The sequence below is a fragment of the Leptomonas pyrrhocoris genome, assembly GCF_001293395.1.
Source record: "Leptomonas pyrrhocoris isolate H10 chromosome Unknown, whole genome shotgun sequence".
NCBI lineage: Eukaryota > Euglenozoa > Kinetoplastea > Trypanosomatida > Trypanosomatidae > Leptomonas > Leptomonas pyrrhocoris.
The window spans coordinates 1,249,816-1,276,388 of NW_015438361.1; the positions used below are offsets into that span (position 1 = coordinate 1,249,816).

A 26,573-nucleotide genomic window follows, 5' to 3' on the forward strand; every position below is an offset into this window, starting at 1 on the left:
TGAGGCCCTGCATGACTGCGTAGGGAAGCAGAATACACCAAAGAAAAGAAGTGTGTGGAGGCGTGCTTGTTGGCTGCGGCAAGAAAACTCGCCTCTACGTGCGCGCATGTGGATGCATGCATGTTGCAGTGGAGTGATTCTTGGTCCTCCTTTCCTCTATTTTGCTGTCAGTGATTCTACCAGCTCACATATAAGCAGTGAAGAAATTGAAAATGAAGCACCCACGTTGCGCTTTGCAAGCGTGTTCGAAAACAAAATGGTTCATTGCGACGCTGTCTGTCTTCCATCGTCCTTTGTCGCGGAGGGTGTTTTTTTTTTTTGAAGCGGACAAATCGTGCCGTTAACTTATTTTTCTCGCAGGCCCAGATAGCTGCGAACGTGATACAAGGCATGTGCGAAGGGTCTGGTGCAACTCTTCAACGCCGAAAGCTGCGGACCTGCCAGCGATCTTTCTCCCTTTTCCCTCGCCATCCGCTACTCACCCTATTCCTTTTTTCTTGGCTACGTTTCGTCTACGAGCGAAGGTTTTCTTTTTTCTGCGACATGTTCTCGGTCGGTCGCAAGCAATTCTTGGCTTGTTTTGTGTTCAGTCTTTTCGTGTTTCTTTCATGTTGCTGCACGCACAGCAGCGTAGTGTGCCGCTATGCATTTTTCACGGCAACACTATGTGAAGTCATCTCTGGTTTTATGCTGCAACGCAGGGAGCAAGCCGCTGACGGATGCGCTGCTGCGGTGCTGGCGAGAGATGCGTGCAGCCGCACCAGCTTCCGCAACAGCGTCGACTGCGTCACTGTTAGATGAGACCCTCACGCACCTTCAAGTCACCGCACCGGTGACGACCACGGAGCTCACCTCCTCGTCGTCCGCAGTCCCAACGTTGTTTTCCTCCCCGGAAGATGCGCAGATAGTCTGGAATGTGGTACAGCGACAGCGAGTTTCCTGGCGGGCGGCGCTGCAACTGCTGCCGTGGCAATTGCAAGAGATGTCAGCGGCACAACGTTCCTTTGTCAGCCGGCGCGTCGCGTCCTCGCCGTGGCATGTTGCCCACATCGTATTGGCTGCAGGAGATGTGGTGGATGACGCGCGTCTTGTGCAGACCTACGGTGCTCTGAAGCGAGCCACGTACATGGTGGAGTTTGCGCGGCTTATCTCGGCTGCCCTGCGGGAGCGACCTTCGCTGCCAGAAGGTCTCTTGCCCGTCCCCTACGGCGTGATGCTGCATGGGTATGAGTTAGGTCGCCGGTCCCCGCAAGACGCCGCCATGGCATTGAAGCTGTCGCAACATCTTACCCTGCTCGGTCGGTCGGCGCTGTCGCGCTCGGCCGAGGAGCGTCTGGTGCTGGGACACGCATGCTTGGAAGGCCAGGCGGGCAACTGGGCGGCGGCGCTGGAGGTGGTGGCGCGTAGTCGGGCGGTGCGGTTGTCGATCCGCAAAGGGTTCGAGCGCTTTGTGCAGGCGACGCCGCGGGAAGTCCCGACACCGTCACCTGAATCAGGATTAAGCAGTATCAGTAGCAGTCGTGATAATGCCTCTTCTTTTCCTTCCTCTGCTTTCGGGTCTTCAGCGGAAGAGGCAGGTACACAACGTGACTCCACGTGGTTGTCGGCCTGCCAGGCCTTTCTCGCGCAGCCGCCGGATCGTCAAACGTACGCGGAGGCGCACTCGTTGCTGGCCACGCTTCCCAAAGAACGGACCGAGCGCCCCGACTTTGTGGTTCTCGCTGTCGAGGTGTTGCGCCACGCCGCACGTCGCATGTACGCCGGCTCCCTAACGCGACGTCTTGTGAGCAGCACAAAAAAAGCTGAGTGGGGCTTCGCCTTGTCGCTCGCGTCTGCTGCGCGGTACTACGACATGGCCGTGCCGCTGCTTCCTTTCCTGCCGCAAGGCACGGAGCTACCGCTAGACCTGAAGGACTTCCTTTCGACAACGCAGCGGATCGAAGGGAATGTGGATGACTCAGACTCTGCTGGATCTTCTCTGCCCCCTCTCACGCGTGCGGCGGCAGAGAAGCTGTCTTACCCGCAGGCCCTGGCCTACGCGTTGAAAGGGGATGCCGTCACTCGTCAGACGTTGCTGTCCTGCTGTCCTCAGTCTCAGTCGTTGTCTCCATTGCGCTCACTGCTTCTTGCAGCGCGTCGTGCCGCCGACGACGCAGCAGCGACGAATGCTGCCGCGAGCGGGGTTGTCAGTTCCGATGAGGCTGAGGAGGAAAGCATGTCTGACGTTGACTGCTGCACGTTTCAGTCGTCCTCGCTCTCGCAGTTGGTGTGCGCCGCAGCAAGTGAGAAGCGGCAGCGTTACTTTTACAAGGTGATTCCAGCCTCCGCGAGGGCACATCATTTTGGGCGTTCTTCTCTTTCGAATGCGCCTGTTGGGAGCAGCACAGAAGTTGCTGACAGGGATGGCGAGGACTGGTTACTCGCTGCGCATCCGCACACGAGCGACTCCGGGGTGGCCTCCGTGTGTCATGAGCGGCTGCAGCGATGGCGAGAGCGGGTCGCTACCACGCCCGCCGACTGCGCGGCGCTGCTGGCGGATCTCTCTGCCTTTCTGCGTGCGACGCACACCATCGAGGGCGCGCCCATCCTCGGCGGCGAACATGCGAAGCCGCGCTTGACGGAGGACGTGTTTTGGCGATGGGTGGCTGCATTTGCGGCCTGGGGCACGGTGCAGCTAACTGCCACGGAGCGCTTCTACTGGCCGCTGGCGGTGCTGAGGTCTGCGTGTCTGCTGCGTGTCACGCTGGACGCCTCCCTCGTCAGCGCCGCCGTCCGCAGTATTCCGTCGATGTTCGTCGATGACGCGGCGCTGGCGCTGCCGTGCGTTTTGGCCTCGCACACTCTCCTGGGAAATTGGAAAGCAGGGTTGCAGGTGTGCGCGCGACTGGAACGGAAGGAAAAGGCAGGCGCCGTGCGACTCGAGGCGCCAGCGGGGCCTCGGAGGCCGCACACGGTTAAGTACAAACCGCCACCTCCAAGTTTGCGCGAAGCCATGGCACAAGTCGGCTACGCTGCACCAGCGAAGGACGCATTGCGGCACTGGACGGAGCTGGACGCGTCGCTGGCTGCCTCATCTGCTGCGAACTCGTTCTCTTTCCCATTGATGCTGATCGAGCTGAAGCAGTTCCACGACACGCGCCAGCTTTGCGAGAAACTGCACGCAACCGTCGCGGTTGCCGCGCGCCCTACTCGAATGAACGCAAAGCTCGAGCATCTATCACGGCGACGGATGCTCCTTGGGGCTGCCTTCTCGCTTCTAGACGATGAGGCAGCACTGGAGAACGTTGTGCGCGCTGGTGGGGACAGACAAGTGCGTGCGGACGATCTCGACGTGCATGGACTCCAGCGTCTTCTCGGTGTGTTGCCTGCCGCGACGGTGAGCCGCGTTCTCACGGCCGAGGCGGCCACTGGGCGCTGTGCGCAGGAGCATTGGTTGCTGTCGTGCATGAGCCACCCAAGCATCTCCGCTGGTGAAGCGCGCCCATTGGCACGACTGCGCCCTGCGTCTTCCATGCTTTCTGCTGTCTCTTGCTTCCGAGCGGCGGTGGAGAAGAGGCAGCCAGTCCTGTCGATTAAAGCGTTGAGGCGTATCGCGGAAGGGGCAGTGGACAGTCCCGTGCCTCACGCCTTGCTAAGGTGCATCGCCCGGCTGCTGCGTGTGTTTCTTTCGAACGATGATCTTCTGCAGGCGTGTGTGCGGAGCGGTGCTCAGCATCCGCGTGCTGAGAGAAGTAGCGAAACGTATGCAGACGATGTGGCAAAAGATGCCTTGCGGCAGGCACAGATGCTATTCAACAGACTCCAAGAGGTGGAGCAGCTCAGCGGGGCTCTCAAGCATGCCCGCCGCGTTGTTCGCCACGCCATCGAGGTGCACCCTGTCGAGAGAGCATCGGGAACCTCTTTTCCTGCTGCCTCCACCACGACCCCCTGCGCCACGTGGGTTCTCTTGTCGTCGCTGCACGTAGCCATGAGTCGTGTGCTGCATCTGCCGATCCCCGCCTCCTTCACCTCGCACCTTTTCCTTCTCGCCGCTGCAGCGGGGGATGCGGCGGACTGGCGGGCGGCGCTCTTGCTCTTCAACGTGCTGCAGCGCCCAACGGACGCGGAGCGGGCGGCGCTGGTGCGGGTGCTTCGTCAATGCGGTGCCACGGCGACATCGCTTCTCCTCCCGCATCGGCGCTTTATGCGACATCTGCCGGAGCAGCTGATGGTGTGGGCCGACGAGGCGAGCGGGCCGTCAAAGTGGGAGCGCTCAATTACGTTACTGATGCGCGTACAGGGAAATGAGATGGATGCGCAGGTAGGCGACGGTGCTTCTCCGTCCGCGACAACGCGAGAAGAGCGGGAGCAGGCCACTCCAGCCGATGCTTTTCTTTCCCCTGACGTTCTAGCGGCAATTACGAAGTGGAATGCAGACGAGTGCTTTCGTGCCGCGCAACTGCTGCGTCGGCAGGGCTTTTTGAGGCTACCCGCAAAGCGAGAGCGGTCTCTGGAAGGCGCGCAGGTCACGGAGACCGATCCGCATGCGCGTCGCCAGGTAGAAGCGATCCTGAAACTGCTGAGGAAAGGAACTGCAAAGGACGCAGCTGCACCAACGCCATCTTCTCCGAAAGTACCTTCACCTCCATCAGACGTCGTGCGTCGCAAATAACGTGCCGGGATGAACCCACGTCTGCGCGCCCGATGCGTCCTCTCCAGGTTGCGTAGCGGTATGAGCCCCCCAGCAAGAGGCATTGGCGCTTGCATTGTAATCCGGAGGCTCAGACGTTCTGCTTTGTTTTCTGTTCTCCTACGTCTTTTGCTGGATGAATGCCGTTCACGCGGCGGCTTCCACATAAAAGGATATGTTTTTACGCCGAACTGCTTATGTAGCATTAATAAAAATGAAAACGCATCCAGCAGAGACGAGAGGATCAGCTGCCACGAGGAAAGAGACCATCCTTCATCCTCGAGGAAGAGACGTGCTGGTACAAAGTACGGCATTGCTTTGTTTTCTCTGCTTGCTATTCCGACGGTCGAAGAATCCTCATGAACTGCGGCTTCATGACGGGTGGGATTGTGATGATGGTCGCCGTTGCACTCTTGATGTATGCAACTCTTTTTTCTCTTCTCCCTTGCACCTTGAGTCGTTGGCTACCGTCTTACCTTTTTTTTTGTTTGCTTTACGGATTCCCCAGCGGGGCAACCCGTCCCCTGCAATCTGCAAAGGGAACCTCCCCCCCCCCTCCCCCCAAAGAATGAGAAGCAACAACCGTAATGCGTGATTCGCAAATCGTGTTTCTTGGCGCTGGAAAGGCCAACGTGGTGGTCGACTTGCCCATTGCCGACCTCCCGAGTGCACCGTCGTCGCTGCGCACATCTGCGGCGAAGATGCAGCGGATCGCCCTGCGAGTTCGCCGTGCGGCACACAAGGAATGCGCTGAGTGCTACCGCGCGCTGCGGGCGTACGCCGGCTGCCGCGACGTTATCACCTTGGGTCCCGCCTTGTACAACGCTATCGAGGCCGTCGTCCCACCGACGCATCGGAAGCTGATCACCGGCGCTACCGAGGCAACCGTTGTGCCCAACTTTGCAAGCATTCCCGCGCACCTGTTGCGGGTTGACGTGACCGCCGCCGAGGCACGTGGCCGAGCCGTCGACTACGCGGTGGAGGTGAAGCCAAAAGGCGCGTGGCAGTCGCCGCAGGTGGTCGGCATTGTGGTGGACGGTGAGACGTACTGGGTGGAAGAGGCGAAGCGTCGCCACTGCCGGTACGGGCAGATGCGGTGCTATAAAGATGTGCGAGATGCCAAGAAAGACGAGTTGCCCGCCACGATGGCCTCCGCACCCCCCGCTCACACCGAGAAGACGTCGTCGCCAAGCCTGCCCTACTGCCCCAACTACCTCTTCCGCACCTCGCTGTCTACTCGGGAGGGCCTGCGGCGGCTCATGCACAGCCCGCAGAACAATCTGAAGGTGGTCCGCTGCTGCCCGTCAGGTGCGCAGTCGCCCGGCGGCGACCCGACGATGACGACGCTGACGGTGTCGGAGCTGTGCGGCGTCGCCGACGCCATCGACGCCTCGGGTGTGTTGACGCCGCTGTCGCACCTGCAGCTGTGCGGGTGTGCCCCACCGGCGGCGGACGAGCCCGCAGACGTGGCGGCTGACAAGCAGCTCCCCGTGCTGGACGTGGCGTTGCTCTATCGCTGGTCCCTCGCAAAAGACAAAGACGCGGTGGAGTGGATTATGCTGCCCGGGGATCCAGCAGCGCACTGCAGCTGCACCGCCCCAGATACATTCAGCAGAGCGTTGAAGGTCGATGAGGCGCGGCGTGTTCGGCCGATGCTGGATTATGAAACGTGTAAGGAACGTTTCTATGTGTCGACGACGGCAAGGGACGTCTCGCTCATAATTGCCGTGTCGTCGCGCCGCGGTGCGCCGGACGCTTCCACGGCGTGCTCGCGGCTGACCGGTGTGCCGGCTGACGTCGGCGGCGTCTTTGTGCAGCGCGGCCCAGACGTGTACCGCGTTGGTGTGGTGGATCTGGACGACAAGAAGCATAAGACGCTGCACCACTACTACCTCCACGACAGGGAAATTGTCGAAGCATTTCTGAATCAACACCGCACGTCCCTGACGAAGTAGAAGTCTGGCAGCTCAAAGGCGTCTGTAGTTATTGTGCAGAGCTGAAACAGATTTGAATGAGAATGCGTTGTCGATGTGTGCATATTTTTCTTCTCGCTTTTGAAGTGCTGCTTTTCCATGCGGTGGTTGCGTGGAGCTTATTATATTTTCGCTGCGTGCTCTTTTTGTCTTTTGCGCATGCACTCTTCTTTTCGTTATCTTTGGCTTAAACTGCTCTTTCTTCGTTCAACACAACTTTCTTTTTTCTGCTCCCGTTGCTGTCCGCGCTCTTAGCAATTGAGCTCTGCTCCGCTGTCACCGCGCCTCAGACGCACACCCTTCTCTGTAGTATTTTCAAGCATGGACATTATTTCTGTAATTCTATTGCGCGAGCACCGACAATCAAGTCTCCCCGTTTCCTCCTCGCTTCTTTTCTAAAGGAGGTGCTTTCATTTGGTTTTGTGATACTCATTGCCTGCCGCGCTTTCTTGTCGTTGCCTCACTTCATCAAATCCCCACAAAGTATTCTCAGCGATCCAACAAACACGTGCAATCACCGACATTATTTGCGGAAACATCAGCAGCCAAAGAAGAGAAGATCCACATCAGAGACGCGAAGCTGGTTTCTGTAATTGAAGCACCGTTGGCCGTCTGTGCAGTCTTGCATTCAAACAAAGGAGAAATACACGAGTGAACACGGGCTGCGTTGACTGTTAATCTGCTCAACCATGACCACAAACTATGATGATAGCATGGTGGGTCGCGCCCACCTCTCTGCGGAGGAAGAGAACAAACTTGTCGATCGTCTCTACTCACAATCACTGTCCCGCAAGGAGGCGACGCTGGCGGAGCTGCAGGCGCGCTACTACCCCGTGGCGGCCCCGCTCACCATCTCCAGCGAGGCGCTGCAGAAGAGTGTGAAGCGGCAGGTGGATGAGGAGATGGAGCAGCGCCGGCAGCGACGAGCCGTGATGGACGCGACGGCCGCTGCGGCAGCCACGGGCTACGCCAATCGCCGCGACCCAAAGGTGGCAACGCAGGCTACAATTTCTCCCGAGGAGGTCGAGGTGAGCGTGCGCCGGATGTACGACGAAACGCTTGCGCGCAAGAAGGCGAACATGGCGGAGAGCGAGAAGCGCTACGCTTTTCATCCGGAGGGCGTCACATCGAAGAAGATGCCGAAGGACGAGTTCCAAGCCTCTGTGGAGCGGATGAGTAAGCCGAAGAAGACGGAGTTCACTACTGCTGAGATCAACAAAATATACGGTCTGTAGCTTCCGAAAGAAATTTTTCTTGTGTAAAGTATTTCTCGCACATATGTAAATTAGACTACTTCCTCTCCTTTTTCTCTTTCGCCGTTTGGTCGCGCTTGCCTGATCTGTTGCCGTTGCTTCGCTTTGTACACACAAATAAGTTTAACGGTGGCCTTTGTTATTGTTGTGTGTTGGAGTAACGCAGCGTTGCGATGCGTCCAGCTCATCTGTCTGTAGCACTCCGACCGTTTTCGGCGTCGTCTCTTCTATTTCATTTATTCGCGTAGCAGATATAATGAAACGTTGTCGATGTGCGGCCTGCAGTTGCCCCTTGCTCTTCGCATTGGTGAATCTTCTCTCTGTCTCTTCTCCAATGCGACTGCGCTGTTGAGTTCTCCTTCAATGTTTTCGTCTGGTCTCGAAGCCGTGCAATCCCGCACATGTCCAGATGGCTTTATATAGAGCAAAACCTGTTGTACCACCGCAGTAAATCGAATTACGTAAACGGCCATAATGCGTGCAGAGGATGGAAAGGAGGAGACCCCCTCGCTGAAACACAACCCCTACGCCGCGGCCGCTGACCCGGAGAGGTACCGCGCGGTGGATGCGCCGCTCTTCACGTGTGTCGCGCACAGGGAGGCCTGCGTCCTCTGCACCACTGCGGGGAAGAACGGACGCAACGGGCGTACGGCAGCCGTCGGTGCCACGGTGTTCTGGCTGACGTGTCCCCACCTGAACGCGCTCGTCGCACGGCTGGAAGGCCACCGCTGCGTGCAGGCGGTGACGGAGGCCATGAAAAGGCATCCAAGCCTCACCAACGCTCACGTGCGGTCCCATGAGGCTTATGCAGCGCGTGTCCGGCAGCTTCTCACAGACGAACAGTGGCTCTTCTTCGCGGAGCACTTTCTCTCGAAGGACAAAGCGCAGCTGCACAAGTTTGGCAACGCGGCGGTAAGCCACGCCAGAGATATGAAGTGCTTACACGCGCTTGTTGCGCAGACACTCGCTGGCGCGGCCAACCCAGTCGGATCGCTCGTGGTAAACTACGTTTTATTTCTGCATCAGCTGACCGGCGTAGCGGAGAACGAGGCCGCACGACAGGAGGAGAAGCGGATGGGCCTTCGCGCCGCTCTCGATAATACACAGCTGTTCGTGAACTTCATGGAGGCGTTTGTCGCGTGCGTGCTGAATGGAAAGGGAGAGGAGGAAAGAGACGTTCAGAGCGGCACGGATGCTCCCCAAACGGTCTTGACGGTACCGCTGCCAGCGCCGCAAGCATTTGAAACGGCGGCGGCAGTGTTCTCGTGGCGTTTGGATACTTCCTTTGCGGCTCTGTCGCCCGACATCTGCGCGCGTGCCCTGCGTGTGCTTCTCTTTTTAGAGGGTAAGCCACCGCGTCTACACAAAAAGCATCGCATCAATTGAGCGCGTGGGTGTGTGTGTCTGTCACTGGAAAGACCCCTCTTCGCTGCTACGATTCTTACTAATAAATGCGGTGCATCGTGCACGCTGTTGGCTCTTTTGCATCGCTTCCCACTCAGCGCCTGATCGCCTCTTTCCTTTCTAGAAACGACTAACCTGCTCTTCGTGTTGTTGTGTTTGTGTTTGTGTTTGTGTGCTGCGTAAGCAGCGACGGAGCGCTGCGTAATCGAACTCGGAATGGCGAGACGGAACGACATGCGTTGTAGGGAAAGCAACATGTGACCATTCGGGAGTACTTGTGAATGCGCGGTGCACAGGATCGTTACTCTCTGCTGCGCACTGCTATTTGTGGAGCAGACCAACAGACGCTGAAACGATCGCATGCAATGCGATATCGCTTCAGATCCTCTACGGCAAGCAAGCAAGCAACGACGGAGCTTTGAAGGAGCAACGCCCATTCAACAAATGTATTAAAGGATCTAGCAGCAACAGCGGCAACAACACCCCGCTCTCATCACTCTTTCTCTCTCTCTGTGTGTGTGTGAGTTGCAGCACATTTTCTACGTAGTAGTTGGGCCATAGAAGCGCCATGGAGATAGCTAAATAGTCTTTCAAAACCGCTCAACACTTGGGTGTTCATTTCCTATATTGCATCGAAGGCGTTTGCACTACCCCTGCAAGCCAAAAACAAAGAAAGAGGTAGTACTCCCTTGAAGGAAAGCAAAACCTTAGCAAAGCGTTAATAATACTGCTGCCCAAACGCATAGAACAGTTGTGACCTGACATGAAAAGAGCCGAACAAGGCTCTTCTTGCTTTTATTTATTTACATGAACCTCTCTAGCACGGCGTGGATTCGCCAGCCGGATGATTTCTACGTCATTGAAGAACTGCGCCACTCGCACTACGATGAACACGGTGTGTCGTACAACAAGAGCTCTCGCGCGCACAGCACGATCACATCCGTACTGGAGCCCTCCGCACGGGCGGTAGATGGAAGTAGAGGGGACACCTTCCCCACTCGTAAAGACCACGAAACACATCTCACAAGAACAGGACGCTTTCTTAAAGGGCGTTCGCGACGTGATGTTCTGGGCGACCTGCAATGCATCCGCGCCGAGGCGAATACGCTTGTGCTGCGACGGCTGCTGCTGCGCTGGGGGCTTTACGCCGTACGCCGCAGCGCTCTGCGCCAACTCCAGCAGGACACGCTTCACGTACTATGGCAGCGACTGGGTGGCCGGTGCTTTGCGTGGTGGCGCCTTCTCACGGAGCGGCGGCTGTGCCGCGAAGCGCTTTATCAGGAAGCAGAGATTCGTGAAGCGTCGTTCTTGCGCGACTTTGTTTGTCGAACGGTGTGGGGCAGGTGGCAGCAGTGGGCCCGCACTCGTGGACGTCGTCGCGATCGGGCATTTCGCCTTTCCCTTGTGAACCGACAGCGTCACGCCCTTCTGCGCTTCTGCGCGTGGTGTTGCTACCCACGTCAGTGCGCCGTGCTGCGCCACCTCCAGTGCATGCGCTTTGCTGCGGAGCGTCGACTGGTGCGCTTTTTTTTGGTTCAGTGGCGATCCCACACGCTCCAACGCTTTCTCGCGTTTCCGTTGGAGGTTAAGGCGGCTCAGCAGGTGGCCGTGCGCGCGTTCCGTGCGTGGAAGCGTCGAGCGTTGATAGGGGCGTATCTGCACCGCACCCAGCAGGAGGCTTTGTGGAGTTTGGGGGTCCGCTGCTTTGGCAGGTGGAAGCGCTGGCTGCGCCGTCGACTGCAGGCGGCGCTCTTACAGAGAGCGAACGAGACACGTCTCCTCCTGCACATCTTCACGCAGTGGGCCTGGAAGTATCAACTAGGCGCACTATCGATTTCGAAAGCGCTTACTTAAGTAGTCACGTGAAGTGGACGACCCTTTGACGTGTGTGAAGTGTGAAGCGGTGGGAGAAAAGGCCCATTAACTTGTGTGCGTGTGCGCTGACTTCCTTCTCCACGTTCTCCAAGATGTGTTCCTCCTTCTGGTCTGTCTCGCGCTCTCCTGCCACGCGCTGCTAGAAATGAAATATCCACTCACAAGAGATAATGTGTTACAAAAATATGTACACAAGGATAACTCCGTAAGGGGCCACTTGCTCACCGATCAACTCCTCCCTCCGCGTGACATTGTTGTTGGAGGAGGAACAAGGGGAGAACAGACATACGCGTCGTTTTCTCTTCTTCACTGTTGTGCATGCTGATTGCGGAAAGAATGAAAAATGCAAGGTCATCATCTTTTTTCAAAGAAACGGTCTTTATGCATGCGTCAAGAATCATCGCGAGTGCTGCCTGTGAGTGGTGCGCAACGACGCTGGAATCCTTTGCTTCTTTTTTTTTTGGAGGGGGAGTTACCCGTGTAGCATTTTTGTACTTCTTTCTTCATCTGCGATGCCGTGTTTATTCTTTTCTTTTCTCGTCCCCACTCTTCTGTTTTGTATCTGCCCAGCTCACGCTCTGTGCGTTTCACATCCGCCTTTGTTTATTTTTTGTTGGTATTACGTTGTTTCGCTTGCAGCTTTCGTTGCTCTTTTTGGACTTTTCATCTCCTGTTCTTTTCTTCTCTGTTTGTGGTGCTTCTGCACGCGTGCGTCTCGCAGCGAAGGCGCTCTATTAGCGAAAACACAGTGGCTTAGTTTTCTTCTTTACACAAATCGTTGGTATTCTCTATAAATCGCTGTAAGCTAACAGAAGAAGAGTATTTCACCTCCACCGACAAAGCGCACATCAGTTGGCAATGTCTTTCGTCTCCGCCGCGTTGTCGCAGCAGTTGGCAGACCACCCGTTCCACATCGTGCTGGAGCTGCTGTTCGTGGTGGCGCTGGGCTACCTGCTGCTGCAGCGCTCCGCCCGTCGTGCCGCCGCCGCGAAACGGGTCAACTTGCCCTCTTTGGAAGAGCAGGAGCGGCGCATTGCAGCGTATCAGTCCCAGCCCTTCCACACAGACAGCGTGGTGACCTCGAACGTGCCGGTGCCCGAGTTCAAGGGCATCACGGAGGTGTGCGGCCGTGACGGCTGCCACATCACCATCCTTCGTCCTGGCTCGACCAACCCCGAGGAGTGCCTCGACCTCGCCACCTGCGACTTTCACTCCTTCTCCACGCTGCCGGAGGTGGTGGACGTGGCGCGGGCGGCGGTGAACGCGTACGGCGTCGGCAGCTGCGGCCCCAGGAGCTTCTACGGCACCATCAAACCGCATTTGCTGGTTGAGCAGGACCTCGCCAAGTTCCTCAAGACGGAGGACGCGGTGGTGTACAGCTTCGCCTACGCCACCGTCGCCACCCTCATTTCGTGCTTCTCCAGCCGCGGCGACTATCTTGTCTACGACGACGGCGTCAGCACCTCGGTGGTGGAGGGGTGCAAGCTGTCGCGCTCGGACGTCCGCACCTTCAAGCACTGCGACATGACGGACCTCGAGAAGAGGATGAAGGAGGTGGTGGCGAAGGACAGCGCACCCACGCCGCACCGCCGCTTTGTCGTGACGGAGGGCGTGTTCTACGAAACCGGTGACATCTGCCCGCTGCCGCCGATTTTGGCGCTGTGTAGCAAGTACAAGTTCCGCCTCCTCCTCGAGGACGGCTGCGGCTTTGGTGTGCTGGGCAAGACGGGCCGTGGGACGCCGGAGCACTTCAACATCGCGACGATGGACGTGGACGTGTACATCGGCAGCCTGAGCACCTCCATGGGCGCCGTCGGCGGCTTCTGCGCCGGTGCCTCGATAATGGTGGATCATCAGCGTCTCTCCGCCTCGGCCTACGTGTTTTCTGCGTCCCTCCCCCCGTACGTCACGGCGTCGGTCTCGCAGTGCTTGACGGTGCTGGACCGCGACAACAGCTTTGTAGAGAAGCTGCACGCGCACACGAAGCACATGCGCGAGCACCTGCGTAACGCTCATTTCAACGCGGAGAAGATCCACCTGGTCGACTGCGTGGACGACGCGTCGCCGGTGATTGTGTTGGCGGTCCCGCCCGCCTACGTGAAGGCAGAGGGACTGCAGAATGTTGAGAATCGCCTGCAGAAGGTGATCAACATGCTGCAGGGGAGGAAGGTGGCGGTGGTGCGCAACGTGTTTACGACCGAGGAGCCGGTGAACACGGTGTCGGGGCTGCGCATCCTTGTGAAGAGCCAAGCGTCGCAGGCGGAGGTTGACGGGGCTCTGAAGGCAATCGAGGAAGCGGTGAAGACGGAGTTCGCATAAGGCTTTCCGCCGTTAGACTGGGAAAAGGAAAGCCGTTTTGTACAGTGGTGAGGAAAGGAAAGAAGACACGGTGCTGCGCATGGGAGTTTTGTGTTGTGCAACCTCTTTGTTTTCGTGTGTCTTTCACGAACGTTAGCGACATAGATATAGGCGTACGTTGTTACGATTCTCTTTTGACCGAAAGGAGAGAAAAATATTTGTACCCCTATTTTCATCCTATTATTATTTTATAACTCTTAGTTTTTTTTTTTTTTAATCCTTCGATGCAAATACATCGTTTGACGTGACGCTGTCTTCTCTTCCCTCTGTTCTCGCCGTACTGCGAGAGCGTTTTGAAAGTTCAACAAGCAAAGCCACAAGAAAATTCGCTTCCGAGTGGCGTGATCGAAGAAAAGAAAAAGCCTAATCATCTTCCACATCATGCGGGCTTCCGTTACCGCGCATAACAACAATTATTTGGAAACGGGCGTTTGGTCCAAGAACGCGGTCCTCAGCCTGGGATGCCCCGCAACGACCTCGGTCGACTGTTGCTGAATCTTTCTCTTTTCTCTATTTCGATCTAGCTTTGTTGTCTCCTTTCCCTCAAACGTTTTTCTCACACTTTCCGCGCTCATCTCCCCCTTTCTTCAGCTCGTTCTCCTCTCCTTTCTTGATCTGCGTAAACGGTGCATTCAAGTGCGGCAGTCTTGCTGGCAAGCAGAGGCGAGCGCCAACTTCAGTTCACGTATTCACAAACTAGCTTCTGTTTTAATGTGCATATATGAGGATCATCAGCAACGCCTCTAGCCGTATTTGCGTTGCTATACGTGTTTTTTTTTCTCTCTCTTTTCAATGAAATCGGATCGTTTGCACGTAGCAACTGTGGTCTGTTTCACAATTTGACAGAAAGATATCCGCGTTGTTTGCCTCTTGCTGATCAGAACAGCAAAAAATAAGTCAAAGTATTGTCCGTGATTGGGTTTGGCTTCCGTTTCGCAGTCCTGCACAAAAGAAAGTATCTTTTTAACGCCTTGCAGGAGATAATCATCGCACGTCCTCTTCCGCACTATCGTCTGCTTGAAGTGTTGGAGCAGCGACTTGCTGTGCCGTTTCTTATCATTCTCTATATATATCATACCTTTTGTTTCACTTTTTTTTTCTTTCACTTCAACATAAAGCCTCGTTGTAGCCGTTTACAGCGTCCCCTCGGCGCGGCTCATTGTGTCACTGCGAGGGTTGGTTTTCCCTCAAAGTCTAAGTGCCTCATTGCCTTTTTTTGTTCTGTTATTTGTTAGTCGTCTCTTTGTGAGTTTTCTGTCTCCCTTTGTTTGCTCTTAGAGCTGCCTTTCCCCACTGTTTCTCGACTTTCGACTTCAGACAAACTTCTATTTATGTGTTTTCCTCTTATCTTTGCCGGCTTTCAAAACTAACATCGTTTTTGTTTTTTTTTCGCGTTTTCTTTTTTTCATATTCATCTCGTACTCGTTGCCCATGTCGCTTCCGGCAGAGTTAGAGTTCGGTCCACATCGGCTGAAGCTGCTGACTGTCAGCCGCAATGCCGAAGACGTTTTGGATGCGCGGCGGTGCAGCGACCACGCCCTGACGGCCTTCTGCTACGTAGGGGAGATGCAAGACACTTCCATCGGTAGCAGCGGCGGCGGCACGGCTATTGTGTGGTATTATTCCCCCCTTTACCAGTTTGAGCGCAAGAAGATTCGCGTAGAAGAGAGTGTTATTGCCGCAGCCCTTACGAAGGCCGTCGCCCAGCACGGTGGTGGGGGCGCCGCCGGACTCTCAAGCCCAAGCGTCTTTGTGGACGCCGCCTCTGTTGCCTCGCCCCCCTCCTCGGCTATTCCCTCGCTGGTCGATGTGAACGAAGAGGTGCCGGTGAAGAAGCCCGGCCATCGCTTCTCCCTTCCTGCGCTTTACATCCGGCTCGGCAAGTCGTCCACGTTCCGCGAGTACAAGCTTGTTTTTCCTGAACCGGCTGAGGGATCCGCACCGCCCAAGGAAGAAGAAGCGGAGCCGCAGTGCAAGCCTCGCGCTGAGGAACACCACGTTACACCGCGACTGCTGAGTCCGACACTGCCCCGCAAGCCGCCGCTGAGGCCGCTTAGTGCACGGTTGGGCTCCTTCTCCGTGCGACGCCCAACACTGAAAAGGGAGGGACGGAGCAGCCTCATGGACTCCAGCTCAGCTCGCAGCTCACCAACCCGCATACATGACGAACTCGCCGACGTGGCCACCGCACCGCAAGACGATCCCCTCCCTTCTACAGTTTCCAACACCAAAGCCGGGGACGTTGGTGCCGCGGGGGCTGCGGTCGACAACGACGACGACGACGATGGTGCGCACCCCGTCGTATCAACCGCCACCGCGCCAGTCTTTTCGCCGCCGCCGCAAATCTTGTCGAACGTGGTGAGCGTGGTGCACTCGCTGTCCTCTCCGCTGTGCGCGGTGCCAGAGTCTGACGCACACAAAGGCGCACTAAACGGCGCTGCTGCATCGAGTTTCTCCTCTGGCTTTCTCTCCACTTCCAACTGCCTCTCAGGTCGGCTCTCGCATCTGCAGACGAGTGTGATGACTACAGCCCGCTCGCCAGGCGCGGAGTCGGATGTGCGGCCCTCGTCAAGCAACGGCGCCAACGGCACCTCTGCGCAGTGCGGCGACGATATTCCGCTGCTTCTTTTTTCTTCCTTTACGGGGCCGGAAACACGGAGTCCGTCGGGCCCGACACCGCCGTCGCAGCGACTGCGCACGCAACGCCGTCGGCCGCTGCGGGCGCACGTTATCCGTGCTCCCTCAGGCCATGATGGCCAAAGACCTAGTGGACCAGATAGTCAAGGTGAGCTGGATCAAGTGAAAACTGCCCCAACGACGTTGATGCACGTGCACTAAGCACCTCGGTGCTGTTTTTCCCCCTTTTTTACGTTTTTTTTTGTTAGAGTGAATGCAGTGTTGACGCTCACGGTGATTTTTTTGTTTTGTTTTGATGCGATAATTATTGTTATTCATTTTTGTCCCATGTATCTTCTTTCTTCATCATTTTTTCTTTTTTACTTACTCCTTTTCATTCTTTTTGTCAAAAGGTTTTTTTCATAGTATGACGTTGGCTTTTCTGGTTTCTTTGTTTCGCGAGCCATGCTGCATTACGCGTGCTCGGGAGCTGAAGTAGCGTGTGGCGATAAACGCGATGGTATGCTCTGCAGATGGTCTAACAATCACCCGAGCGCATGTTCATCAACATGTGCACAGATTTGGTTTTCATCTTCACTTTGTTACTTCGTTTTCGCGCTGTTTTTCAAAATTCAACACACACCAAGAGCGGTCGTTTTCCCCAAAGTGTCTTCCTTTTATTCTTCGTTATCATACCTCGACGATCCCTCCCCGCATTCGTCGTTCAATCGGTGTTCACCGTCGACAACGATCTCGTCCCAGTTTCTGTCGCGTGGTTTACGGATTAGCCGCGCTGATGCGGCGAGTGCCTTGGAGATGAAAAAGAAGATAATCTCTGCGAAGCTTCTGTATTCGCAGTACGGCAGCAAAGTTTGTTGTGACGCTGCTTTTCTCCCACACTAGTCCTCCGACGCGACAGAATTCGCGGTGTGGGGAGCTTGAAGCGCATTCATTTCCTTTAACTTTTATTGTTGCCCTACAAAAATAGTTTACATTTTTCTGCAAGTGCTTTCTTTCTGCGTGTTTTCCTGCGATGTTACTCTATTCCTTTTGTATGATGCAAAGTGAAATCCTTTATGTATTGCTGTTCCGCAGCTTTGTGCACTATTCCCTGGCTTTTCCTATTGTTTTTTTTTTCTGATATCATTCCTAAAAAGTTAGAATATTGTTGCATCCCTTTAGCCGTTTCATCTCGTTTCCCTGCAGGAGAACACTTTTTTATGTCTGTACATTGAAGAGACCCCTCTGCCCTTCCCCCAGATGCTTGTTGTTCGTTGCCAATGAAAACATGTTTCGCCAGGGTCTAACAGTTTGACAGTTTATTGCTTATATATTGTGGTTTCTGTTGCACTGTATTCGGCTCTTTCGTATCTTCTGTACGGTTTCCGGTAGTGCTGTTTTGGCAGCTTTCGCAAGGCATCGACATACAATACACGAGACAAAAGAACTACGTAAGTGAACGCATCGCCTACGACGAATCGTACGGCAGCTGTGAAGAGACAAATCGGTGCTCTGAAAAAAAAAAAAACATATACCCGCTTGACGTTGATATATAAAGAAAAGAAAACAGAGATTATTATGCAGCACATTTGTGCTGCTACCACCGTTGACGGCCACCTTTTTCGTTGGCTCCAGTGTTCAGTTTTATTATTGTTGGTGGTCGTGGTACATTCCCTGTGCGGATGCTAGCGATCGAAGCCACTCCTCTCTCATGCTAACACCGACGTACGTGTCGCCTTCTTTCCTTTTGGTTTTCACCCAACAGTTTTTTTCCACCGCTGTTGTGATTGCTCCCTCCTGCTCTAGGCAATACAAAGATACTTATCCGAGAAGTACACTCCCGTGTGCTTTCCTCAATAGAAGGAACGAACTCACAAGGAAAAGCGACTACACCGGCTGAGTCACACCTTTTCTGCTTAAAGCGTAGGCAAACACACGAACACCAACAACGCGTTGGAACGCTTCGGTGATCTGTTTTTCTGAACCGTTGCGTGTATCCGTACTGTAGATTGACCAACCTGCTGATTCCTTTGTCATTAAAATACATCCCATATAAAACACCTCTTGTACCTTCAGGTCCGTCACGAGAGGTACATCGTAGTCAAAGCTTGCCATTTCCTATTCCAGCACTCACAGGAATTTCTGTCCAACTGCACCGAAACGGCTCTGCTACGATGTGGGCGATCCATAAACTGCTTCCGCTAGCTCGACGTTTTATACCTATTATTATCTATTATTAACATTGTGGTCTTAAATAGCCCCTTTTATTTTCCTTATAGTGTGTTTCTAGTGGCTCCCGCTTGTCGTACACACACACCTTCACTCGTTTCTCGTTGGCAACGCAGCTGCTGACGTCCATTTTCATTGAGCTATCGAAAGAATAATAATTGTATATCAGAAAAGTACTCGGTCAGCGCACAGGATGGAGGGCCAGCGCCGTTTTTCCGCTGCGCCCGTCAACTTTGACCGTTTCGTCTCCCTCAACCGCTCCCAGTCTCGCAGCCTGTCTCCGAACAACGAACTGCATCAGATGCTTCGTCCTTATGAGAGTCGCCCAACGGCGGCGTCCCGCAGCGGACATCGCAAGACGACCTCCACCGCGTTGCTGTCCGCATCGTCAGCGTCGTCATCGTCGCACCCTCTCAAGGTAGAGCGCCGCAGCATCGACATGCTGAATGTCCCGTCCTCTGGCGTCGTCACCATCGAGGGGCCGTCAACGCAGGCAGCGACGCCACCCTCCCGGAGCGCCTCTGGCGGGGCCGGCACCACCTCCACCGGCATCTCGATGGAAGTGGGCGCTCCAGCAGAGACGCGATCGGAGTTGCGCTACTACAACTCAGAGGACGACACGGCAGAGCTCGAGCGGAGCCAGTTTGTGGTGGAGGAGGTGGACGTGCTGCTGCGTGCCGTTCAGCAACTAGGCAGCCCGCTGTACAACGCCGTCACTCGTCAGTTTCTATGCTGGAACCTGCACACGTTAGAGGCGCGATCCCGCGCCTCGTATGGTGACACAGAAGGCATCAGCTGCGACTTCTGCGGCCACACCGACTGGCTGGATTCCCTCGTGGACGGAGAAGAGCAAGCGGACGACAGCGCCGAAGGCATCGGCGAGCTGTCGGAGGTGAAGAAGGAGGAGGGAGAGAAGAAAGGTGGCCACGCCGCGTTGCCGGCGCACCGCCGCTTCTTGTACCACTGCCCGGTTTGCAAGGTTGACATCTGTCGTGCCTGCCTGGCGGAGGTGCTCGCCGATGAGCGCTTCCACGTGCCCTGTCTGCAGTGTCAGCGCTGCGGTGCGTACGAGACGCGCCGAAACGCCCCGCTGCACCAATGCACGGGCACCACTGGCTGGAAGGAAGAAGGGGAGCTGGGCGAGATACCATCGTGGATTCCTCGACCCAAAGAGGAAGCACCGGCGTTGCCTGCAGAGGCGGTGACGCTGAAGAAGTTGGCGGGCGTGACCGCAATCCGCAGCCATGTCCGGTTGGGCCTGTCACGGCGACGAGATGGCGACGGTGCAACGGTGGCCGCAGAGACAGCACGAGAAGCGGCAGTAATTACCCGCAAGGATAGCAGCACCGGCCATCCCCCGGCAGTACAGCCTGTTTCTTCTTCCTCATCCTCCTTTTTATCGTCTTCTGCGGTGGCAGCTCCGACGCGGAAGCGTCCCTCTGCGACGCGCAGCACGACCACGACGAATGTCAGGCCACGTGCAACACTGGAGGAGCAGGCTGAGAGCGATGACGGAGACGATCTTCCGGTGAAGGAGATTCCACCACAGCAGCAGCAGCAGCGGCGGCGGCGTCCAGGTGCGTTGTCCTCGCGCGAATCTCGCGTCAAAGCTCCGGCTTCTTCCAATAGCAGTCTCGATGCACCACAGGCACAGCTGCTGCGACTCCAGCAGCAACAGCAGTCCTCTGTGCTCTCCACGGCGCGGTATGAGGTGCACCTGGCGCCGCAGAGCAGCGACGAGGAGGAGGAGGTGCGGCGGATATCGCGCGAGCAGCACCTTTTGCTGATCCCCGCCCCGTCCGTTGGAGGGACGAGTGTGGCGTACTTCCCAACGCGGCTGGCGGCGGAATCGTGCGTCGATCGCGCCACGGTCGGCTCGGTCGAGGCCGTTTTGAAGCGACACAGCCGCCAGTCGTGAGAAAGCACAGTGCGGTTTTTTTTTGTCTCCTAGATGTATGACTGCTACGTAGAGCGCTCCAGCTTGTGACTCCACTGATCCACCACTCAAGAATAGATTTGCGACCATTTAACTTCAACCGAAGACACTCCCCTTACCTTGCAATGATTATCGATAAAAGAAAAACGAGGATGCTTTTCAAGTGCCTTTGGGGGCACGTTGTGTGTGTGTGTCTCACGGTCGTCGCCGCTGTGTAGTGATGCATCAATGAAGCAATAACGAAATGAGGGGACACACGCACGCGCAGGCAAAGCCGCATACTTTTCTACCGTCATTTTTTTCACACCAACAATTTTCTCTCTTTTTTTTAAATGTCTCGCGGTCCGTCTTTTTATCTTCTTGAATTCTTTCTCAAGTCTGATTCTTGCTGAGGTAGGTTGTGGCGCGTGTTTCGCAAAGGGGAACGCGACCTGCTGACGATCTCTACGTCAGCCAACAATACATAAAGAAAGCAGAAGGTGCGGGTGTGCGACGGTGAGCCCGTCTCGTGCCTGAATCGGACATTGACTCCTCTGTGCTACACACACACGTCTCATCTTCACAGAATCAGCAAAAGAATATATATATATAGGCTACACGAAGTTGTTTAATTAATACAACACAACGCTGTCCTTCAGAAGACACGAGCTATCTGAGCGGGTTAACGACACCGCCATTTTGCGTTGGGTCACGAAAATTCCTCTAAACGGGGAAAAAAGAGAAACAGGCGGAGGAAATAGGGTCAAGTATGGCGGTGGTGGAGGTGGGTACGTACAGCATCCGTGCCGGCTACATCGGCGACCTCACCTGCACACACTGTGTCCGCTCCCTTCGCTCAGCCGCAGCGCCGGAGGAGGTGGACCTATTCTCCATTTTGTATTCCGCCAGCAGAAGTCTCGACGATGTAGCGGCGGTGTCCGCACTGCCGGAGGGTGAAGAAGGAGGCATCCGAGGCTCCTTTGACAACGCAGCGTCGTCGGAGGCGTTGCTTCCGCTGTGGAGTCTCCGCAACGTAGAAAGCCACCCCGACGCTCACATGGACTCCCTGCGTCGCATGAAGAAGGATAGTTTAGAGTGCACCGAGCAGGACCCGCTGTGCCTTGTCCTGCCCGAGGTGTGGCACGAACGGGTAGACGTGATGGAGGCGCTCTTCCAGTTGATCCTGGAGACACCAGGCCTGACAACGGCGTTGTACTGCATGCGGCCCAGCGTGGGGTGGACGCTTTCGTCCGGGGCCGCCTCCAGCATCGTGCTCGATGTCGGGCACAGCCACTCCACCGTGACGGCGGTGCTGGACGGCTACGCGCTGCGGCACTCGGTCGACACCGTGCCCGTCGGCGGCGACGCCGTCACGGCGCAGTACCGCGAGCTGCTCGCCAATTTTCGCCCCGCCGTGGAGGCAGCAGCGCCGGCGCTCTCGCAGGACTTCGCACGCGAGGTTTACTGGGCCGACTGGGTGTCGGATGTGAAGCACTGCCTGGCGCGGGTGCTGCCGTTTGCCGCATCGGCCGGAACTGCAGCAGCAGCAGCGCCAACAGGTGTGAATCGCGCCAACGGTGCGAAGTCGATCACCGCGACGACGGCAGCGACGCCGAGTGTACCGCTGGACCTGCAGGCGCCAGACGGCACGCGGGTACACCTCGACGAGCGCAAGGCGGCCGCCCCGTTCGAGATCTTCTTTCGCGCCACCGGCGACCACAAAGGCAGCGTGGCGGCCATGATGGCGACGTGCAAGCGACGCATGGATCCGGAGTGGCAGCTGCACACCGTGCCGCACCTACTGGCGGGTGCGGGGAGTCTCGTGCCTGGTTTCCGTGACCGCGTGTTGGAGGAGTTGAAGGCGCAGGACGCGTCGTACTTCCGGTACGAGCGCGATGGGGCGATGAACGTTGCGCAGACCACCGATGGCGCGTGGGCGGGCGCCTCCATGGCCGCCTCGAGCTCCTCCTTCGATCCGCTGTGGGTGACGCGGGGGGAGTGGGCTGAGGAGGGAGCGTCGGTGCTGCACCGCAAGCTTTTCTACTGAGGTTGCCAGGTTTACGAGGAGAGCGCTAAGCGAACCGTCTCGCCGCTATCGGTGACTTGTCTTGCAACAAGGGGCAGCGTTGGTTGCTGCCGCTGCTCAAGGCGAGTTTGCGCTGCACAGGCCCGTTGCCATCAGTGCTTTCTGTTGCTGCTGCTCGTGCACTTGGATGGGGTCGGTCTTGAGTAATTCAGAAATGTCCTGCTTCTAACAGATGAATGCAACAGAAAAAGAAGAAAACACAGGTGTGCCTTCCCTTCTTCCGGAGATTACGTGGAGCGTGCGGGGAGATGGCGCTTTTTGAAAGTTGTGCATGTGTGTTGTTGCTGTGTGTAGAATGGTGATTCAAAAGGCGAGTGGACGTTTTTCTCTGCCTTTTTAAGTGTCCACGAGTGGCTTGTATTTCGAAAGAAAGAAAAACTGACTGTCCATTCTACCCTGCCCTTCCTTCTCCTTCCTTCCTTCCATCGCCTGCCTCCTGGCATCCACGTCGTGCCACCGCCTACTCACCGAAGAAGATGTCGCACAAAACAACAACGAGTGCCGGGGCGCTCTTGCAGCGTCGCAACGTGTGGGTCGCGTCCCTGAAGGCAAACCTCCCCCAATTCACCGATTCCACTGCGTCTCCGCTGCAAAACAGCCGTCGCACCACCGTATTTGGCCAAGGCGAGCGACGCCTTCTCGATGATGCGGTGGGGACCTCGTTGCTTCTCCTCCCGTCTGGATGGAAGGAGCAGGCAACTCGCCGTCTTGCGCGGACGCTGCACGGTGTTGTGGAGCCGCCGTTGCTGCGCCAAACCGATTACTTTCTCTGCTCGTTGATCCATCCCACGTACGTGCAAGCGGCTACGATCCAGTGCGAAGGTGAGGCTAAGCAGCGCAAGCTGCAGCAGCAGCTTCGGCGTACGGTGTGCATGCCGCTGGAGCTCACAATGGCTGGATCGAAGAGCCTTCGCTTGATGCATGAAGTGAATGGCTTTGCAAGCGCAGGCTCAAAGACCACCGCATCTGCTCGCCTCACCACCGGGGCCTCCTCGTCGTTTCAGCTGGACGCTCCATGGCCTGAGCTAAAGATGGCGGATACGCGCGCCTTCCTCGCATCCTTCCGTGAGTCTGAGTTGGAGTCGCTTGTGCTCTACGACAAGAAGGTTTTCTCACCTACACCGTCCGCCCCTTCTGCTGAGAAGTGTGCTGTCACGCCAAGTGAGGTTTCCCTAGCTGCTTTCACGGCCTTGTGTGGATCCATCGAACTCGTTTGTGGTTGGGCAAGCCTCGTACACTATCTGGATCGAGTCGCACGCGAGCACGGCAGGATACGCACATGAAAGCCTCCAAAGCACTCCGTAAAGAACTCCTCAAGTAGCTCGTTGTGGTTTTAGCTACTGTTGGCTTGCTTGTGCTTCCCTTCTTTTTGTCTGTTCACAGAATGACAAACGATCTGCGTCGTTGGCGAATTCGATTTGAATTTGTCACGGCTACCGGAAGGAGAAGCGATGATCTAGAAAACAAAGATTGTGGTTCGAATGATCGTTTAATAGCGGGGTTTTTTCTCCGAGGCCGCTCTCCCTCGATGGCATCCTCAGCGCCACGTACTCACACAAATATGTACAAGGTAAAAGTTTCTGGTCCCGTGGACGACCGTTAATGCTGAAGGACGCGTCCCACTAAGAAGAAAGGAGACTTCTTCAACCAACCTCTTTTGCTCTCTCTCCCACCGCTCTTTTTCGTTGCCTCGAGTTCTCCGCTGCTGTGCTGCCACACTCACAGAAAACCAAGAATTATTCTTGAATCAACATCGGTAGTAGCCGATCTGGCAACATCAGCAACAAAAACAAACTCCATCATTATAGTCCACTGCAAAGGGAAAAGGGAAAAGACGCCTAATCCGTTTTTCTCACTTCTTTCATTCTGATCTTTATCTTTTCTTCTCTATTTTCGAAGTGTACATCGTTGTAATCAAACTTCCATAATCCTCTTCTTTTTCTTTTTCTTTCTTACTTAAAGCCGCGACCGTTTGTTTTCAGAGTGAGACGTGAACTTCATTGTTTTTACTCTTGTTGGCTCCGATTAAACAAACACATTCAAAGTAAAGAAGAAGAAAAACGCGAGCGTTCACCGAGAACAAACCCTACACGATGTCTTCCCTCGATGCACTTGTGAAGCAGTGGCTGGAGTGGGACCACGATCCGGTCACACGAGCGGCGGTAGAGGCGCTGGTAGCGAAGAACGACACGGCAACGCTGCAGAGCATTTTGGGCTCGCGCATGACCTTTGGCACGGCCGGTCTGCGCGCCACCATGGGCCCCGGAAACGCGCACATGAACCGTCTCACCGTACTCCAGACCGCCCAGGGCCTTGCTGCCTACCTTCGCGAGAAGTATTCTGCCTCCGAGTTGAGCCGTGGCATCGTGATCGGCTTCGATGGCCGCCACAACAGCCGCGTCTTCGCCGAGATGTCGGCGACGGTGATGCACCAGCAGGGGCTCAAGACGTACCTCTATCGCCGCTGCGCCCCCACCCCCTTCGTGCCCTACGGCGTCACCCACTTCAAGGCGCTGGCGGGTGTGATGGTGACGGCGAGCCACAACCCCAAGGAGTACAACGGCTTTAAGGTGTACGCGGAGAACGGCGCGCAGATCGTCTCCCCCATCGACCAGGCGATTGCTGCGTCCATCGAGGCCCACCTCACCCCGCTCCCGTCCTCCTGGGCGCCCTTCGCCGAGGGCGACCACATCGAACCCTACGACGAAGTCTTCGCGAGCTACTTCAAGACGCTGCAGGAGTCCTACGCGCCGGTGGGCGATGCAACAGCGGTGCGCTTTACCTACACGGCGATGCACGGCGTCGGCACCGACTTCACCACCCACGCCCTGCGGCACGTGCTGAAGATTCCGGAGGAGCACCTGAGTGTCGTTCCGGACCAGGCGCGGCCGGACCCAGACTTCCCCACCATCCGCTTCCCCAACCCGGAGGAGGGCAAGACCTCGCTCGCGCTGTCGTTTGTGACGGCCGATCGCAACGATGCGTCCATCGTCTTGGCGAACGACCCCGACGCGGACCGCCTTGCCGTGGCGGAGCGCCTGCCAGACGGCCAGGGCTGGAAGTGCTTCACCGGCAACGAGCTCGGCACCTTGCTGGGCTGGTGGGCGATCGAGTGCGCGCGTCGCCGCGGTGCGCCGCTGAAGAAGTGCCTGATGCTGTCCACGGTGGTCAGCTCCTGTGTGCTGCGGACGATGGCGGTGCACGAGGGTGTGCAGTACTCTGAGACGCTGACGGGGTTCAAGTTCATGGGCAACGTGGCCATGCAGCGGGAGGCGGCGGAGGGGCTCGAGCCGATCTTTGCCTTTGAGGAGGCGATCGGCTTCATGTGGGGTCGGCGGGTGATGGACAAGGATGGCGTGACGGCGGCCACCGTCATGGCGGACATGGCGTGCTACTTGCGCACGGAGAAGCACCGGTCGCTGGTGGAGCAATTGGAGGCGATCTACAAGAAGTACGGCTACCACTTCACATACAACTCCTACACCACCTCGGATGATCCGGCCAAGACGGGCCTGCTGCTGGAGGGCATCCGCACCTCCGAGGACGGCCACTACCCGACCACCGTGGACGGCCGTAAGGTGACGCGGGTGGTGGACCTCGTCACGCAGATTGACACCGCCGAACCGTCGGGCCGCTCGCAGCACGCGAAGGAGCCGCTGATCACGCTGTACGTCGAGGGCGGCATCCGCATCACCATTCGCGGCAGCGGCACGGAGCCGAAGATCAAGTGGTACGCAGAGATCGTGACAGAGGATCCCGCCGGCGCTGAGCAACTGAACGCGTTTGTTGCCAAGGCGGTGGAGCAGCTGATGCAGCCGAAGAAGTTTGGACTGGTGATGCGTCCAGAGGACATCGCCATCTTCAGCAAGCTCTAAGGCGCGCTTCTTCTTCACTCCATAATAAAAAGCAACTAAGCTACTAAAGCATGAACAGGGGCGAGGGGAAGGGGGGTGAGGCACATAAGGTCAGCAAAAGTTTTTTTCTCTCTCTAGAGAAAATCAGCACTGCTTCCAGCGTGCATACTGGTGTTGTTTGAAGTATAAATGTATACATATGTATACAAATGCTCTCTTTCAACGAGCTTTTCTGGCCATCTGTGCCTACCCAACTCGTTTTCCTCTTGAACTTGCGATCACAGGTGATTGCCCGTCGCAACGACTCGCGACCGCATCGACGTGAGATGTGCCACCATACA

The 26,573-nt window shown here is 56.4% G+C and overlaps 11 protein-coding genes across 14 annotated transcripts; all 11 read left to right on the plus strand.

Annotated features, from left to right (window-relative positions):
* Positions 1–522: 522 nt before the first annotated feature.
* On the plus strand, positions 523–4,651 carry ABB37_03532 (hypothetical protein; the record flags this gene model as incomplete). The annotated part of the gene is made up of 1 exon (XM_015800903.1): positions 523–4,651. Exon 1 carries the CDS (start codon positions 644–646, stop codon positions 4,649–4,651), a length of 4,008 nt encoding a protein of 1,335 aa, XP_015660910.1. The 5' UTR covers positions 523–643.
* A 605-nt stretch (positions 4,652–5,256) lies between these two features.
* Positions 5,257–6,624, plus strand: ABB37_03533 (hypothetical protein; the record flags this gene model as incomplete). The annotated part of the gene is made up of 1 exon (XM_015800904.1): positions 5,257–6,624. One exon carries the CDS (start codon positions 5,257–5,259, stop codon positions 6,622–6,624), a length of 1,368 nt encoding a protein of 455 aa, XP_015660911.1.
* Positions 6,625–7,041: 417 nt separating this feature from the next.
* Positions 7,042–7,877, plus strand: ABB37_03534 (hypothetical protein; the record flags this gene model as incomplete). Of its 2 annotated transcripts, none has more annotated exons than XM_015800905.1 (1): positions 7,042–7,877. In XM_015800905.1, the coding sequence occupies exon 1, from the start codon at positions 7,332–7,334 to the stop codon at positions 7,875–7,877; it is 546 nt and encodes a 181-aa protein (XP_015660912.1). In that variant the 5' UTR covers positions 7,042–7,331. The 2 variants fall into 2 exon arrangements, with proteins under 2 accessions (XP_015660912.1, XP_015660913.1); XM_015800906.1 differs by having other exon boundaries at positions 7,125–7,877.
* A 369-nt stretch (positions 7,878–8,246) lies between these two features.
* Positions 8,247–9,281, plus strand: ABB37_03535 (hypothetical protein; the record flags this gene model as incomplete). Of its 2 annotated transcripts, none has more annotated exons than XM_015800907.1 (1): positions 8,247–9,281. In XM_015800907.1, exon 1 carries the CDS (start codon positions 8,370–8,372, stop codon positions 9,279–9,281), a length of 912 nt encoding a protein of 303 aa, XP_015660914.1. In that variant the 5' UTR covers positions 8,247–8,369. The 2 variants fall into 2 exon arrangements, with proteins under 2 accessions (XP_015660914.1, XP_015660915.1); XM_015800908.1 differs by having other exon boundaries at positions 8,279–9,281.
* A 547-nt stretch (positions 9,282–9,828) lies between these two features.
* ABB37_03536 (hypothetical protein) lies at positions 9,829–11,153 on the plus strand (the record flags this gene model as incomplete). The annotated part of the gene is made up of 1 exon (XM_015800909.1): positions 9,829–11,153. The coding sequence occupies exon 1, from the start codon at positions 10,107–10,109 to the stop codon at positions 11,151–11,153; it is 1,047 nt and encodes a 348-aa protein (XP_015660916.1). The 5' UTR covers positions 9,829–10,106.
* Positions 11,154–11,742: 589 nt separating this feature from the next.
* Positions 11,743–13,493, plus strand: ABB37_03537 (serine palmitoyltransferase-like protein; the record flags this gene model as incomplete). Its single annotated transcript, XM_015800910.1, has 1 exon — positions 11,743–13,493. Exon 1 carries the CDS (start codon positions 12,033–12,035, stop codon positions 13,491–13,493), a length of 1,461 nt encoding a protein of 486 aa, XP_015660917.1. The 5' UTR covers positions 11,743–12,032.
* Positions 13,494–14,963: 1,470 nt separating this feature from the next.
* On the plus strand, positions 14,964–16,370 carry ABB37_03538 (hypothetical protein; the record flags this gene model as incomplete). Its single annotated transcript, XM_015800911.1, has 1 exon — positions 14,964–16,370. One exon carries the CDS (start codon positions 14,964–14,966, stop codon positions 16,368–16,370), a length of 1,407 nt encoding a protein of 468 aa, XP_015660918.1.
* Positions 16,371–17,911: 1,541 nt separating this feature from the next.
* On the plus strand, positions 17,912–20,295 carry ABB37_03539 (hypothetical protein; the record flags this gene model as incomplete). Its single annotated transcript, XM_015800912.1, has 1 exon — positions 17,912–20,295. The coding sequence occupies exon 1, from the start codon at positions 18,571–18,573 to the stop codon at positions 20,293–20,295; it is 1,725 nt and encodes a 574-aa protein (XP_015660919.1). The 5' UTR covers positions 17,912–18,570.
* Positions 20,296–20,688: 393 nt separating this feature from the next.
* Positions 20,689–22,339, plus strand: ABB37_03540 (putative actin-like protein; the record flags this gene model as incomplete). The annotated part of the gene is made up of 1 exon (XM_015800913.1): positions 20,689–22,339. Exon 1 carries the CDS (start codon positions 21,062–21,064, stop codon positions 22,337–22,339), a length of 1,278 nt encoding a protein of 425 aa, XP_015660920.1. The 5' UTR covers positions 20,689–21,061.
* A 510-nt stretch (positions 22,340–22,849) lies between these two features.
* ABB37_03541 (hypothetical protein) lies at positions 22,850–23,661 on the plus strand (the record flags this gene model as incomplete). Its single annotated transcript, XM_015800914.1, has 1 exon — positions 22,850–23,661. Exon 1 carries the CDS (start codon positions 22,855–22,857, stop codon positions 23,659–23,661), a length of 807 nt encoding a protein of 268 aa, XP_015660921.1. The 5' UTR covers positions 22,850–22,854.
* Positions 23,662–24,101: 440 nt separating this feature from the next.
* On the plus strand, positions 24,102–26,253 carry ABB37_03542 (phosphomannomutase-like protein; the record flags this gene model as incomplete). Of its 2 annotated transcripts, none has more annotated exons than XM_015800915.1 (1): positions 24,102–26,253. In XM_015800915.1, the coding sequence occupies exon 1, from the start codon at positions 24,472–24,474 to the stop codon at positions 26,251–26,253; it is 1,782 nt and encodes a 593-aa protein (XP_015660922.1). In that variant the 5' UTR covers positions 24,102–24,471. The 2 variants fall into 2 exon arrangements, with proteins under 2 accessions (XP_015660922.1, XP_015660923.1); XM_015800916.1 differs by having other exon boundaries at positions 24,276–26,253.
* Positions 26,254–26,573: the final 320 nt, after the last annotated feature.